This window comes from Bubalus kerabau, chromosome 6, assembly GCF_029407905.1.
Source record: "Bubalus kerabau isolate K-KA32 ecotype Philippines breed swamp buffalo chromosome 6, PCC_UOA_SB_1v2, whole genome shotgun sequence".
NCBI classification, from domain to species: domain Eukaryota; kingdom Metazoa; phylum Chordata; class Mammalia; order Artiodactyla; family Bovidae; genus Bubalus; species Bubalus kerabau.
In genome coordinates, this window is record NC_073629.1 from 62951960 (window position 1) to 62967813 (window position 15854).

The following is a 15854-nucleotide window of genomic DNA, read 5'->3' on the forward strand; positions in this document are numbered from 1 at the left end:
TTTACAAATTTGTGATGTTGAGTATATGACCAAAGACTACTTGGCTGCAATTAATATAGCGTCAATGCTGAGATTCAATATACTATCTTCTAGCTCCATGGCCCAATCTTGTCAATAAAATAAACCAGTTTATTCTGGTTGAGAAAATTAGGAATCTTTAGCAAAACAAAGATAAACTATACAAAGAGTTTTGTAAATTTTTTAAAAAGGTTCCACTTCTCTATAGAGTAATCTAATTTACAAATCAATAAGAGATGATAAATGAAGATATAATATTAATATATAAAATTAATACATAAAATCCTGCATGAATGACATAAGAAGGTGTGCTCTTCAAATGATTCCCACTTGATGGACTTGCCCTAATAACCAATTCTCCATTCCCTTTGCAAAATACAACCATCCATAATCAGCAAATGGCTAAAATGCCCACATGCTATTCCTACTAGCCAAACTGTACACCGAATAGTTAGTTTTGTTTTCTTAAACCTGATTGTGCTAGTTATATGCACACACAGATAAATATCACACAAACCAATAAAATCCTGGTGGGGAAAAAAGCTGTTGTTTCTAACTTATTTAAAATTGCTTCCAAAAGGTGTTTTTAAAGTGAGTCTATTTAAAAAAGAAAATCTAAAATCCTAGAAAAATAATCATAAAACCACAGTAGAATTCTTGTATCAAATTCTTTCACAAGTACCTGTGAATTCTCCAATTTACAGAAACTGAAAATAAAAATTTAACCAAGGCACTAGCAGTCAGGTTGCTAAGAAATTTAGTTAAATCTGACACTCATTTAGTCTATGAATTATGATGATACACAATTAATGAGACAATGATATCTTTATTAGGATATATTATCATTATTTTAAGACAAATTATGAAAAAAGACATGCAGGAATTATTGTGAATCATATAAGTAAAAATGCCAAGTGTGAAATATTTTTCTTCAACACCACATTAAAAATCACTAATATATATTATTTCTGAAAAAATATGTCTACTGTCGAAGAATTGAACATTTTAATACATTATCACCAAATACATGAGTGAAATATTTTCTGAAATTAAACAAAATATTTACTGAAGTATAAACAAATTTTTTAAATTTTGGTTTAAAGTTCTTGTATTTTCTCCAGTGTCTAAAACTGTAAATGCTAATTTTTAGTGTCATTGATAAAAATTGTTCCTATGATCTTTCTCAAGAGACAATGCATTCAAATAAGTCATAATTTTGTATAATAAGACATTTCAATAGATTTTTTTTCCTTTTCTACTCTTGTTCTTTTAAAATATAACTATGCGAATCAAAACAAGAAACAGAGCAGCAAAAAGAAACATCTTTGACAAAATCTATTGTTCAAAATAGTCACTTGAAGACTGATAACCTTAGTTTCAAATGACATACTGAGTGTTTTCGTCTTAGCATTTTGCCTATGACATAAATGGCTCTTTCCAGCCATATACCTTTGTGCCTTTTATTTTTCTATTTAGAGTAAGTGATTTCTTTCTCCTCGCTTTTTTCTTTCTGACTTATTTTCCTGCCTTTCGTATGCATTTAACAAATAAAAGAAATCACAACCATCAATGAGGATTTCTCTACTGGAAGGCAGGCAAAAAAGATGAGAAGAATTGTCTTCACCATCCAACCACTATTCTTATCTCTTCAAGTCCAATGAAACCATTTTTTGACCTCATGTTCTTTTTCTTTCCAACATAAATGCCACTAAGTTTAAACATAGTATTTTGGGATAAGTTGAAAGGTGTTATGCATCAGTGAGAAACGAAAAAGATGGAGTTACAACTATGTACATAAAGATTTGTCTATAGCTGGTATATATGTCAGTAATCATTCATGTAGAAGCCTTTAGTAAGTACAAAGCAAAAGAGTTGTGTTACATGTTTTATGTTAATTCACCAGCCTAAATGTCCATAATGAAGATTAAGTTTGGAGATGAAGCAACTCATCCAGGAATTAATCAGATTTTAATTCTGCTCTCTCTATGTGTGTGTACACAGGTAAATAGATAGGTATCTCTTAATAGAATTCTATGTGAAAGAGTGAAAGCAAATTGAAAAGAATTTCAGCTAAAAAGTGTTAAATCACTAAATAGGGCATTTTCTCTACTAATAACAAATAATACTCTCCTCCCTATCCCCCCAAAATATTTCATAAATTACTGCTAAAACACTCTGCCAGTGTAATTTGCTGATAGAATTCATCACTACTTGATGATATAGCCTAGCTAATTCTCACTCACACTGATGATCATGAAAATACAAAGAAGTTTAAAGAAAGAAAAAGGTACCATAGATTACAGAAGTGCACGGTTTGTTTTATAGCCATCCACCTGCTCAACTGAATCATATCCGTCTGAGCTTAGCAGCTTAAAATTCATTCCACAGCTTGCAGTGCTGACATGGATATGATAAGACAGAAGAACAGAAACACCACTCTGAAGTAACCTAACTGAACTGCACATGTTCTGACCCTTTTTGTCCTCCCTAGAGCTTTTGCTACCTAGCAAATGCAACTCTAAAACTGCACTTGTATCTCCAGATCTTTGCTGTTAGCCAAGCAGAAACCTATTTCTCCCTGGGACTAGCAGCCAGAGAGGTGTTCTCGGAGGAAGACTTCTAAATCAGTGTGTGAGCTGAACTCTTACTGAACTGAATTAATTATTAATGATGCAGATGGAGCTGTCCAAATGATAAGAACAGCTCCTGACGTGTCATGATCCAAGCTTTCATTAAACTATTTCAGGCATACTAATGGTTTCCCACTGCTCATTACTTACAAGCACTTTTCTCATAGATATAATAACTCTAGTGCCTGTAGGCAAGACATCCTATAGAAATACAGAAGTAGCAAGCTTTATCTCCTATAACATGGTTTTTTTTTTCCCTTCATTGAAAATGATTAAAAATGTACACTTATTTAATACTACTAAAGTTACATAATTTCAATTCAGAAAGCTGGAAGTACAAAACTATGCTTTCTAGGAATATCAATATGTAATTTTTGTTACTCCTTAAAAGGGTAGTGTACAGTATAATTTATTTTGTGTAATTTGCTAAACTGTGTCTGAACTGATTTTCAAATGACCTATATATTCCTATAAGGAGATATATATATATATATATATATATATAAATACATTAATACTAAACAAACGTGCTGAAAAATCATATATCTCACTTTAGGTTACATTTGAGATAATGTTTTACACTTCAATACAATTCTTTGTCTTTCTATGTTGGGACGATTAGAGGGCAAAGAAATTGAAGGAGAATTACTCCAAGGATCTGTACTGTGATTGCAACCTGCTGTTTTGTTTTGTTTTTTAAGTTGAGAACACTGTTCCCCAAAGCCCTTCACATCTCAATATAAATAATTTGGTAGAGGATAATAAGGACAAGGCTATAAAATAATAGTAGGCTCTCACTATAAATGGGCAACATAATAAAACATCCTTTATTTCTTTTCTTGCTGGAAGCTGAGGATAAATGAACATTAACTCCTTTTGCCAAGTGAAAGGTTTTTTAACATTCTAAAGTCAGTATTTATCTTCTGATATAAAAAAAAGAAAAATAAAGAAAAACTGCAGTAAGACAGACATATAGATCAAATATCCCTACAATGGTCTTTACAATTTTCACGGTATCAATGTTTGGCCAACAGTTCAGGGAAAAAAGAAGCTTGTGTTTTTGAGAACCATACCTTTTTAACTCAGCTGTTTGTCATTTAAATTAAGACAGGCTCAGGCTGTGTTAACTTAAGTAAACCAAGAACAAACACTGGGGCAATCATCTCGATTGAATAACTCTGATGAGAAATCAACTTTCCAAGGAACACTTAGGAGTGTTTTACTGGTGTGCTTCCTACAGGCATTCATCTCAAATTTTCATTTTACTTTTATAAGTAACTGTATAAAATAATTCATTTTAATGACAAAAGTATATACACTTGAGATAGTTTTAAGTGTCCTTGAACTACTAAAATTTTTTCTTAATTTTATTAAAATACTAGTAACTATAATTATAATACTACTAACCATAGGAAATATCTTAATAAGCTTACTGTGTCACTTTTTATAGAAAAAAAATCTTAATAGAAATAAAAAGACATAGGTGATATGTAAAGTTGATTATGCTTCATTTTCAATCTTACAATAGTCAGAAACCATTATTTGTAACAGCATGATGTTAAAACTGAGTGAACAGCTTTGAAATGCTGAAATCCAAATATTTTAGCTTTTATAAAAATTTCAAATATATTTCAAATATTTGATTAGCAATAATTTAAGTAAAGAAATTTTAATGTCTTTTACTTAAGTTGTATTAAGTTTATTTTAAAACTAAGTTTCTTAGAAATCAATATGTGCATTTGGTATTTTAAGTCTCAGAAAAATAATTTTATTTCTGATGAATTTAAAATTTATTTAATATTATTTTATTACTCTAAGCTTAAAAAAAACTGTTTCGTCCCTTAAAAAGAATCTGGGTGTGGAATTTATTTAAAAGTACTAAATTACTATGTAGAAATTATGATACTAAACATTAACTTAATTTTCTTTTACTTCTATAAAACATTTATTTAATTCATAAATGCTATACAGGCTTGGTGCAGAGCTAATACTATAGATTCTGAAGACATAACTACCTAAACTAAACCTCTTAGTAAAAAACTCCACTAGTCAAAAACAGAATATGCTACACATATTATCCCTTTCTAATTCTCAAACTACTTTCAAATCATACAATCTTAACATGGCTTTTATATATACACTTACATATATACATAGATTAGATTATGACATCACATTTCTGCAAACTAAATTACAAATGAAGAAAAAAGTACTTCTTAAAAGAAAGAGGGTTTTCAGAAATAGTACCAATTAGCATGTATATAAACTCTCAATAACTATATCATAGGTAAAATATACTACATTATTTTGTAAGCTAGACATGTTGATAAAATCTTTGCATGTATAGATAAATAAACAGTAAAACCAATTATCCCTACTTCCATTGTACAGCTAAAAAGGCAAGAATAAAAAGGAAAGCAAAGCAGAGTCTGCTTACCAGAATAATGAAGGCAACAGGTCCAATGAAACTCCATATAAAATAGTTATCAACATGAAGCCAGCAACTATTATGAAAAGAAAAGAACATTAAGTGGATCCTCAAATCACAAATAAGACAGAATTTTAAAAATCTAACAAGCAAAACTATCTTTACAGTTGCCTTTAAAAATTAATTTATCATGGACAAGAACAATTTAATAACTGAGTTGCCTCTGACTTAAAGAGTAGTAATTATTTACCTCAAACTACTGTTCTTCATTTCAGGTTTTAAATTTGATAAAGACATATTAATTGTGTTGGGAAAACAATAACTCCCACCCCAATCCTGAAATGTTAAAACCTCTAAGTTTACTAAGAAAAACTTGAAACTCAGCATTCCAAATTGTCTCATTGTTCTACAGTTCTTATCTTCAAAATTTGCCTTTCGGATCTACATCTGAGCTAAAATGTTTCACCCTATGGCACACAAAGGATAAAAAAAATAAAATAAGTGTTCAGATGTAATGTTTGTTGTAAAACAGTATATCACAAATATAACACCTCAATTGGGAATGGATGAATACTAGGGGAAAAAATTCCAAGCACAGAATTCATACATCATTAGAGTAAATGATGCATAAACTTATTAAGACAGACTTTACTTAGTAGTTCATTCTTCATACAACATTGAATCCCCAACGAATTTCTTTTGTCTTTCATCGTCTGTGTAGTCAAAAAGCTTTCTTTAGTCCAAAGAATCTTTATATAACTAATTTTATCAAAGGAAAAAATAAACAATTGGAAGGCAAATTCATGCCTCTAGCAAACAAAATCCTTAGAAACATGGCTATGTCTACCTTCTGTCACTTTCCATAAATATCTGTATTTTTTTTTTATAAATGAATGACAGTCACTTATTTTAATCCTTTCAAACTGCCTGATAAAATATTATCAAAGTAAAACATATGGGATGGAATGTGGTACTGTCACAATTCAAAACGAGAGTTAGCTAGAGGGTCGGCTGCACAAAGAGAGCTAATGAAGCATTAGCTTAAAAACTCAGTAGTTAAACCTGTCAGATGCTTTAAGTTCACAAGAATTTTTTGCTTAATATCTTTCTAAGGCTAAAAAGTTATTTACTTTTTCAATTTGTTTCAGGTCAATCTTTTGTGTTAAAAAGAAAGTCCATAATTTAGAATCTGCCTCACCAGAGTACAAATCCTCTGAACCTAGAAAATTACAAAAGACTTGATTGTAATTTGTGCACGGCATGCCCATTCTCTTACCAATAAAGCTTTCAGATGCTATTTTAGTCTGTCAGGGACCCTCACTGACAGCTAACAGGCTTTAAAAAAATTATTCACTTGAAAAACACTCAGGTCACTTGCAATTACTTACGCTTTTTCTGTTCCATAGCTCTTATAGTCAATAGCAGCTGAAACTCCAACCACTGTGGCAGGAAACAAGTAACCGGCAACATAGTAGTATTTCTTTCTTGAATATTCACTTTCAAAGACTTCAACTAACATTAGATAGAGCTGTACACCTTCTAGACACATCCAAGCAAAAGCAGCCAAAAAGAAAAAGTGTAATAGTCCTGCAAATATTGGGCATGCAATCTATAAAGGAAAGAAGCAAAATCCCAAAAGGGAACATGTGAATACAAACAACCCACTCCAAAACTATACAGTATTCACTGATAATGTCTATAAGATACATCATTATTTAAATGACTGCTTCTTAAAAACCTTTTAATAAGTGAAAATACTGCTAAATATGACTCAATGCTTTTGAAGGGTAATGGTAGGTGCGCTAAAAATCTCATCACTATAAGATATTTATATTTTTAGTAAAACTAAATGCAAATAAGAAAACATTAATTTCTCTTCTAGAATTACATATTTTAAAATCTGATTCTATTTGTAGATAATTTGTTTTAAAAATCTTTAGAAAAATTGTTTCCAAAAACATAAGTTCTATTTTTTTCTATTATAGAATTTTAAAAATTTTGCTTTAATGGTAAATATACTAGCTCTAATTAGTTAACATCATTTTCCTGTCATATGTGGAGCATTCTCAAATTCATTCTATAGTGTAAAGCATTAACTAAGTTATCTTTCTTACATTGAGACCTCACGATAAAGAATAAATTGCTCAGGTTATGAGGAAATGATCACTGGTCAGAATGACTAGGTAAACAAAATGAAAAATTTAATATTATCTTTTCATTTTAGTGTCCCCAGCATTCTTCGACTCAAACTACGTGTTTTATTAAAACCCAGAAAAATGCAACTGTACCTTAACATAAGAAATGAATTAATCCACAATATTACTTAATGATTGGGTTGTCTTTTATTACAAATTATCCTTTAGTATTGCCATGTCAACTATAAGTTATAAGTTATTATAAGTTATAAGGTCAAATATTAATAGCAGCATACGTGGATAACTTGTTATAATATTAATTTTCAGAGATCCAAGGTCAACAAATGGAAGGGGTACTTACCATGTATTTTGTCTTATCAATGCCTATTAGGAAAATAAATTCAGCAATAAAAAGGTTGATACAAAGGTTCTTGTGAATGGTATTACGGTCACTCTGTAGACCACGGAAAAAGCAGAAAGTGAAGATGCAGATAGCCAGACAAACAAGGGAAATGACAATTCCCACCCAGGTGATGACTGTAAGGAGTAATTCGTGAACTCCATCTTTGTACTGAAAATAAAAAAAATAAATATGAGGGACTTTAGTATTCCTATGTTACATTAAATAAATATAAGATGAGTTACACATGTGAGAGTTCATCTTTTACCTAAACTCTGAATATTTATGTGTGTTCAAATGGGGCTCAATGCTAAAACAAATTTTTTCAATCATGTAATAGTTCCAATATTATCTTATTGATTTTTATATTCAAAGAATGATCTATGAAAGTAGAAGATTCTACTTAGAAAATGACTGAAATTATTACTTACATAAACACAGAAAACATTTTATAATAAAGACCACTTAGTTATTTAAAAATAATTGGCATTTTATTGAATTTCCAGACTAAAAAGTCAAATTTTAAGTTTTAATTTTCTCCTTGAGATTTTAATTACTAAGAGTTAAGTATATAGTAGATCTGAGAGTTTTCATGCTGTAGTTCTTAAAATATTTTTATCTTCTGGCTATTGTTCTCTTAATCAGAAGAAGAAATGAATTATAAAATATCCCAGAAATCTTTCTGATCTTTCGAAATCTGCAGTCTTACAAAGTGTGCAAAGTGCTTGGGAACTTATAGAAAAGTTTTGAAATGAGATTCAAACATTTAAGATGGGGAGGGCAGGTTAATATTTAGAACCCTCTGTCTCTTTTTTATAATCTATTGTTGCTGTTAGCTTTTTAAATCCCTGACGCCTCTGCTTAACACCTGACCACAGGAGAAAAACTGAGAACAAGTCTATGAAGTACATGATTTTGAGAAGTAACAATACAGTGTCGAAACTGCTTAAAATATATGGACAGTGGAGAAACAATTAGAAATCCACATTACTTTGTTTGCTTTTTAGTTACGATAAGCACCCAAAGAAGGGACAATTACACAAGCTGTTTTGAATCTCTGAGGTTTTTCTCTGCTACTAATTAGAAGTGCAAATACTTACTGCAATTTCCCTGTGGGCCATGAGAATTGCAAAATTGGTTAGGTGGCTGCATGCACACGTTGTACGCGTTTTATTAGTGTCAACCAGCTTGCAGCCCTGGGTAGACCAATATCCCATCATAGTTCTCTCTGAGTAGTTCCAGAAGGAGCAGTTTGCATTGAAATAATTGTCAGGCTGGGAAATAAAATGACAAGATAAAATTAGGATTTTATACTCTAAGATGGCAATAGCAATTGTTTAATATGTGTAAAAGGTAATTTAGATTAAACTTTGCATGTTTCGGACTATAAAGTTTTTCATCAGCAAAATTGTAGACTATGTTATACAAGGCAGATACCTAACTTAAAAGGGGCTTTATAGTCCGAAACACTCTAAAATGTACTCTAAATTACCAAAGACCCATTTTACACAATTACAATTTCCATCTTCTGATTTTACATACTGATGGTAATCAGAATCATTTTTTCTTTTCTGACAAAAGTTGCTCTGATAAATTCTATAAGGACCAAGTGTTTAAAAATCCATCTTGTTTTGGGCCCATTTTTGTTCTAAGGGACACAATAGAGATGACTCAAATCCTATAGTTAGTATGTCAAGGCTCTAAAGAGAGTGAAGCAAACTACAGAAAATATGAGAACAAAAGGAGAGGGAGAGGGTGGGAAGATTTGGGAGAATGGCATTGAAACATGTAAAACACCATGTATGAAACGAGTTGCCAGTCGAGGTTCGATGCACGATACTGGATGCTTGGGGCTGGTGCACTGGGACGACCCAGAGGGATGGAATGGGGAGGGAGGAGGGAGGAGGGTTCAGGATGGGGAACACATGTATACCTGTGGCGGATTCATTTTGATATTTGGCAAAACTAATACAATTACGTAAAGTTTAAAAATAAAATAAAATTAAAAAAAAAAAAAGCCACACAAATGTATTGAACTTTGCCAGTTCTGGAGATTTACATGGCTATCTATGCCCACTTATTCACTCTACTATAACTACAGCCAAATTCCAACACAGTGCAATTATTTACTAACTTACGTTCTACGGTATAGCAGAGGAATCACATCTCTTCAATTCTATATTGTTAAAAACACAATGCTTGATAATGATTCTGTTAATATGATCAGTAAAACAAACCAAAAAGATCTGCCACATGAAAAAGGCAGAGTCCTGGAACTCTGTTATCATGCTGGTAAGGTAAGGGTTAATTTTCATTCTAAAACAAATTACAGGCATTTACATTTTCCTGTTGATTACTGAATTAGCTTTCATTAAGAATACACTTAAATTCTAATAATCACTGAACCAGCCTCATTTAATTTTATGTTCTCAGACGTAAATAAACTTGTGTCTCTGACCTGTCCAACATTTGAAATTCAAATAGGAAGTCTTTTCTTTCCTCTCTGCCACTTCTCCATTCCTCCTCTCTCAATCCACAGCATGTCAGTTTTGCTTGCCTTCCTCACTGGTTTTATAACCTTCCACTACTTCATTAGCGTACATAACTTACATCAATGTGTGGTAGGGTAAAAAGCACAGGATCTGTCAAGTATACTCGGCTGGATTCTTTATTGATTGAAACCGAAATGACGTGAGAATTCACTGCAATGGTGCTATTTCGACCAATAAAGTCAGCACCCAGTTTTATGGTTGCATTTTCGGTACTAAGGAACTGTCCCAAACTCCGGTAAATGATGAACACCAACTTTGCAAGACCTAGGAAGGTAAAAACAGTCATATGTCTTTACAGAAAATATGCTTATGAATAAGATAAGACACAGTAAATAACAAAATGAAATCCTTATGAAATCTTTATTCAGATTAAGTTTACTGGGAAAGAGTAGATGTTATTTTAAATCTGCTTTTAAATGTTAAGCCGTATTTGTTATATTAGGAGTCAAGTACTCAGCACTTTAGAATTAACAGGTTTAAATGAACAAAAAAACCTATCAATTTTTAAAAGACTTTGCTCCATCTTACCATTCCTGCTGTTCTGTTTAACAGTATTTGCAGAGAGTTGGATTGAGCTGCCTGCTCCTTTGATGCCCAGAGGAAATTTAAAGTCTTGGACCTGTCCTTCTGTACTGAGTACTGCAACTTCCAGAACTGGATGAGGTAAAAGATAAAGGAGGGGAACAAAGGGGCATTCTTTATCTTCACCGACAAAAAGGCAAATTGCACATAAACCATTATTCTATTTTTACTATTCTAAAAACTTTAGTGTTCAATTACAACAAAATTATGAACAAACAACTAAATTATTCTAAGAGGTCTTAAACTTTACTACTTTAAAAATTTTGGTATAATAGTTTTAAAATTTTCTTTAGAGTTTTACATATCTTTTGTCAACTAATTCTAGTCTTTTGGCCTATGAATATGAAGTGTCTGATTTATAGCACACAACTATCAAAATTTCAATTCCAGCAACGAAATTAAAAGACGCTTACTCCTTGGAAGGAAAGTTATGAACAACCTAGATAGCATGTTCAAAAGCAGAGACGTTACTTTGTCAACAAAGGTCCATCTAGTCAAGGCTATGGTTTTTCCAGTGGTCATGTATGGATGTGAGAGTTGGACTATAAAGAAAGCTAAGTGCAGAAGAATTGATGCTTTTGAACTGTGGTGTTGGAGAAGACTCTTGAGAGTACCTTGGACTGCAAGGAGATCCAAGCAGTCCATCCTAAAGGAGATCAGTCCTGGGTGTTCACTGGAAGGACTGATGTTGAGGCTGAAACTCCAATACTTTGGGCACCTGATGCGAAAAGCTGACTCATTGGAAAAGACCCTGATGCTGGGAAGGATTGAGGGCAGGAGGAGAAGGGGATGACAGAGGATGAGATGGTTGGATGGCATCATCAACTTGATGGACATGAGTTTGAGTGAACTCTGGGAGTTGGTGATGGACAGGGAGGCCTGGTGTGCTGCTGTTCATGGGGTCGCAAAGAGTCAGACATGCCTGAGTGACTGAACTGAACTAAACTGAATTGATCAAAGTTTCACTGAAATCATGTTAAACAAAAATATTTCAAAATTATTTTTTGGCTCTATGGTTAAAGTAATTTTCAATGACCATTACTTGGTAATGGTAAAACACAATATGAAGTATAAAATTTGAATACCTCTACTGCATGTAGGTATCTATTTCTATGTATTGCTACATAATGTATTTTAATACATAAGATTACATAGGTCAATTTTGCAGTAATAAGTTTTTGATAATTTCTAAAAGTAGTTGCCCAGCATAGCATTAGTTATGAGAAAACGTCTACGTCTGGCATTATGTTCAAACTTCCCATTAATTCTCACTAGTACTGATCAATTTTTACATACTCAAGTCGGGCAATCTGGTCTGCCACTTGTTTGGGTAAATAATGTTTTACTGGGACACAGCCTCAATTATCTATTAACATATTATCTATGGCAGTTAAGTATTTGCAGCTTAGGCCACATGGCCTGCAAAGCTTAAAATGTGTACTACTTGGATTTTTATAAAAAAAGTTTGCAAACCATTGCAGTAGGATCCAAAGTTCACAAATTCTAATGAGGTAGGAACATAAGGAAACATGTTAGGAAATGAAGTCAAGTCAATAAAGAAACATTAAGAACATTTACATGATCAGCAAGACTCTGTTTAAAAAATAAAATAGTAATAGTCTCAACATAAATGTTGTCTACTATAAATCCAATAAAGATTATAATACTCTATATCAGCATACATTTATTAAAAAAGAATGAAAAAATATTATTGTTTCTACTAGAGTAAACTATTTCATATTAGTAATTAGAATGTGCCATTTACTGATGAAATGAGAGGAAGTGGATGGAAAAATTTTCATTTCAGGTATTTGAATTTTTAAAAGTAACACATAATTCAATAAATACAGTCCACATACTTTTCTCTAAATTTTACCCTCTCTGATAGCATATATCCTGAATAGCTATTTCTGTACTTAGATTACACGTATACATATGTTTGTATGTGCATACACAAGCACATGCACATACACACAGAGTTAATGTGTGCATGAATGTGAGTAATGAATTCACTCTTTGCCTTTTAGGAAAACAAACTCATACCATTATAGAATAACTCTTGGATGCTATTTTTTTAAATCTTTCTCAACTTTCGTTTGTAAAATATTTATAGATTCAACTATAAATATGAAATCATAACATTACAGAGATTTTTATAAGCTATGAGGCCACATGTCAAGCACCTGAAATATAAGTTTATAATGACAGACCTGTATCTCTTAGAATTCTACCTGCTGCAGAAGCTGGTTGAGATACTTTGCTTAGAAAGATTAAGCAGGTGGGTATGTAGATGATCACTTCCATGTGTGTGGGTAATGATTTGAAGGAGACAAGATGAATGATAAAAATATACATCGAAGATATACCTCCCTCTTCTTCACACTGAAAGGGGCTCTCAATTATTAATTATTCTTAAAACAAGATAAGACAGAGTAGACGGAAATCTTTTAAGCTTTCATGAAATATCCCAAATATATATGAACAAAGAGTTAATTTCATTTAACATATAATAATGCTTAAAATAATGTTGATAGTAAAAATAATTTGTTTGAATTTTCAAAAACAGGATCATTACTATAGATCTTAGTAGAGATGCAATAATCAACTTTATACTACAAATAAAGATAGACAAAGGGGAAATTTCCTAGAAACAAAACTGACTAAAACAAAAATTCAAGTTTATGATCACTTAAGAAAATGAACTCATGGTTAAATATACACTGAATCTTTAACAAACTGATCCAGTGTGCGTTAAAAAAATGTTTTTCAACTCATTTCATAAGATATATATAATCTTGATGCATAAAACAGTAAAAAGAAAAATTATAGAATATTCTGACTTATTTAAAGTATGTAAAATATTTAATTATATATACATGTTAAGTATATCCTAAACAAATTGAGTTTAACTGAAAAAGGCATACATAAATTAATGCATTAGAAAACATATTAATGTCTTTAGCCAAACGAAGAAACAAGAAAAATATTAAAGAAAGAATTCAACAAATTTCAATATTCATGTAGTATAAAAAGTCTTTATAAAACAAGAAGGATAAAACAAAAATTCCTTGCCCAGATAAAGGCTTAATTATCAGTTAAGGGTTAGTATCCAAACCTATAGAAAAAAATGATGAAAAACTAGAAGCATATTTTTAAAAGTCAGGTTGATCCCTATCACTAAGTTTTACTTAGCACTGTATAAAAGACCTAGCTAAGATAGTAATTTAAGGATAATAAAAAGGTACAAAGACTAGGAGGAAAAAGCAATTTGTTAATCATTTACAGAAAATATAGTCAACTACACAGTAATGTGAGGAAGACTATACTATCAGAAGGAACATAATTTAGCAAGCTGCAATCAGCAAAATCAACTGTATACTAATAAATAATCAGAATATATAACTTTTTAAAATACTATTTACAATAGAAATAGTGTCATTTCCTAGAAATAAGACTAGATGTCCCAAGACATTTTTGGGAGAAATATATAACTTTCCTAGGAAACCTAACAACAGATGGAGAATTCTATCCTTCTCCAATCTGGGAGAACTCAAGAGATAAATCTGTGACACTTCTTTCAAAGTCTATCTACAAACTCAGTATAATTCTAATAAAAACTCCAACAAAAAATTTTTGAGTATGTGGAACTTGACAGGCTGGTTTTAAAATGCACATGGAAGAGACAGGCCAAAAAGCAGCTAAGAGGAATTCGATTCCTCAAGGAGCAGGGTTGAAAGAACTCACCAGATATTAATATTACTAAAAAAAAAAAAAAAAAAAAGCAAGAACGTAAAACAGACACTCCCAACATGTACAGAAACTTGATATATGACAGAGATATCTTGACAAACCATTGGGGAAAGGAATGGATTATGTTTTGGAAGTGCTGAAACAACTGATTATCCATACAGAAAAAAATAAAATTAGTTCCCTCACTAGTATCATAAATAAAATAAACTTCAGGTTGGATTAAAAACATAAATGCAAAAAGGCAAAGCTTTTTCATTTCTAAATAAAGTATAAAATCTTTATCACAACAAAGCAGAGAAAAATTTCTTGGTCAGGAGACCAAAAGAAAAAACACACTGTATTTTTAATTAAGCAAGATTTCAAAAGTGTCAATAAATTAAAGGAGGTGGGAGGGGGGTTCAGGATGGGGAACACATGTACACCCGTGGTGGATGCATGTTGATGTATGGCAAAACCAATACAATACTGTAAAGTAAAAAAATAATAATAATTAAAAAATTTTAAAAAATGTATCAATCTTAAAAGAAGAAACTCATAATTTGATTTTATTATTCTGTAAAACAAAATATTAATATACAAAGTAAAAAACAGAAGACACAGATAAAATAAACATTTGCAAAGTAATCTTCAAAGAATTAGTTTCCAGAATGTTCCAGAATGCATTACCTAGAGAGAAAGAAATAAACAGGAAAAAATGTGGAGAACATATTCACAGGAGAAAAAATTAAAATATAGTACACTAACGCATATATATGGAATTTAGAAAGATGGTAACAACAACCCTGTGTACGACACAGCAAAAGAGACACTGATGTATAGAACAGTCTTATGGACTCTGCGGGAGAGGGAGAGGGTGGGGAGATTTGGGAGAATGGCATTGAAACATGTATAATATCATGTGTGAAACGAGTCGCCAGTCCAGGTTCGATGCACTATACTGGATGCTTGGGGCTGGTGCACTGGGATGACCCAGGGGGAGGGTGTGGGGAGGGGGGAGGGAGAGGGGTTCAGGATGGGGGACACGGGTGTACCTGTGGCGGATTCATTTCGATGTTTGGCGGAGCTAATACAATATTGTAAAGTTTAAAAATAAAATAAAATTAAAATAAAATAAAATACCCAAATAAATGCATTAAGTAATCAGGGAACTGCAAATTAAAATATGTGATCAATTCAGGTCTATTAGAATGACAAAATTTATATCAATAATAGAACTTTGGCAGAGAGTGATAGGGAACAGTGATATTACTGATGAGAGTGTAAAATTGGTAAAGCAGTAGAAAGCAATTTGGCAGTAAAGTTAAACATGGGTATGCTCTATCACTCCAAAACTATTTCCAGGTTTGTGTGTGTGCGTGT

At 31.7% G+C, this 15854-nt stretch overlaps 1 protein-coding gene across 8 annotated transcripts in view; it reads right to left on the reverse strand.

Annotated features, from left to right (window-relative positions):
• Nucleotides 1–15854, reverse strand: part of ADGRL2 (adhesion G protein-coupled receptor L2) — a 199173-nt gene that overhangs the window by 15533 nt on the left and 167786 nt on the right. For all 8 annotated transcript variants that reach the window (XM_055585353.1, XM_055585357.1, XM_055585356.1 and 5 more), the window contains 6 exons: nt 10692–10817; nt 10222–10427; nt 8712–8885; nt 7573–7782; nt 6465–6685; nt 5086–5152 (listed from right to left, as the gene is read on the reverse strand). In XM_055585353.1, the coding sequence (XP_055441328.1) occupies nt 5086–5152; nt 6465–6685; nt 7573–7782; nt 8712–8885; nt 10222–10427; nt 10692–10817 (1004 nt within the window). The remainder of the gene's footprint in view (nt 1–5085; nt 5153–6464; nt 6686–7572; nt 7783–8711; nt 8886–10221; nt 10428–10691; nt 10818–15854) is intronic.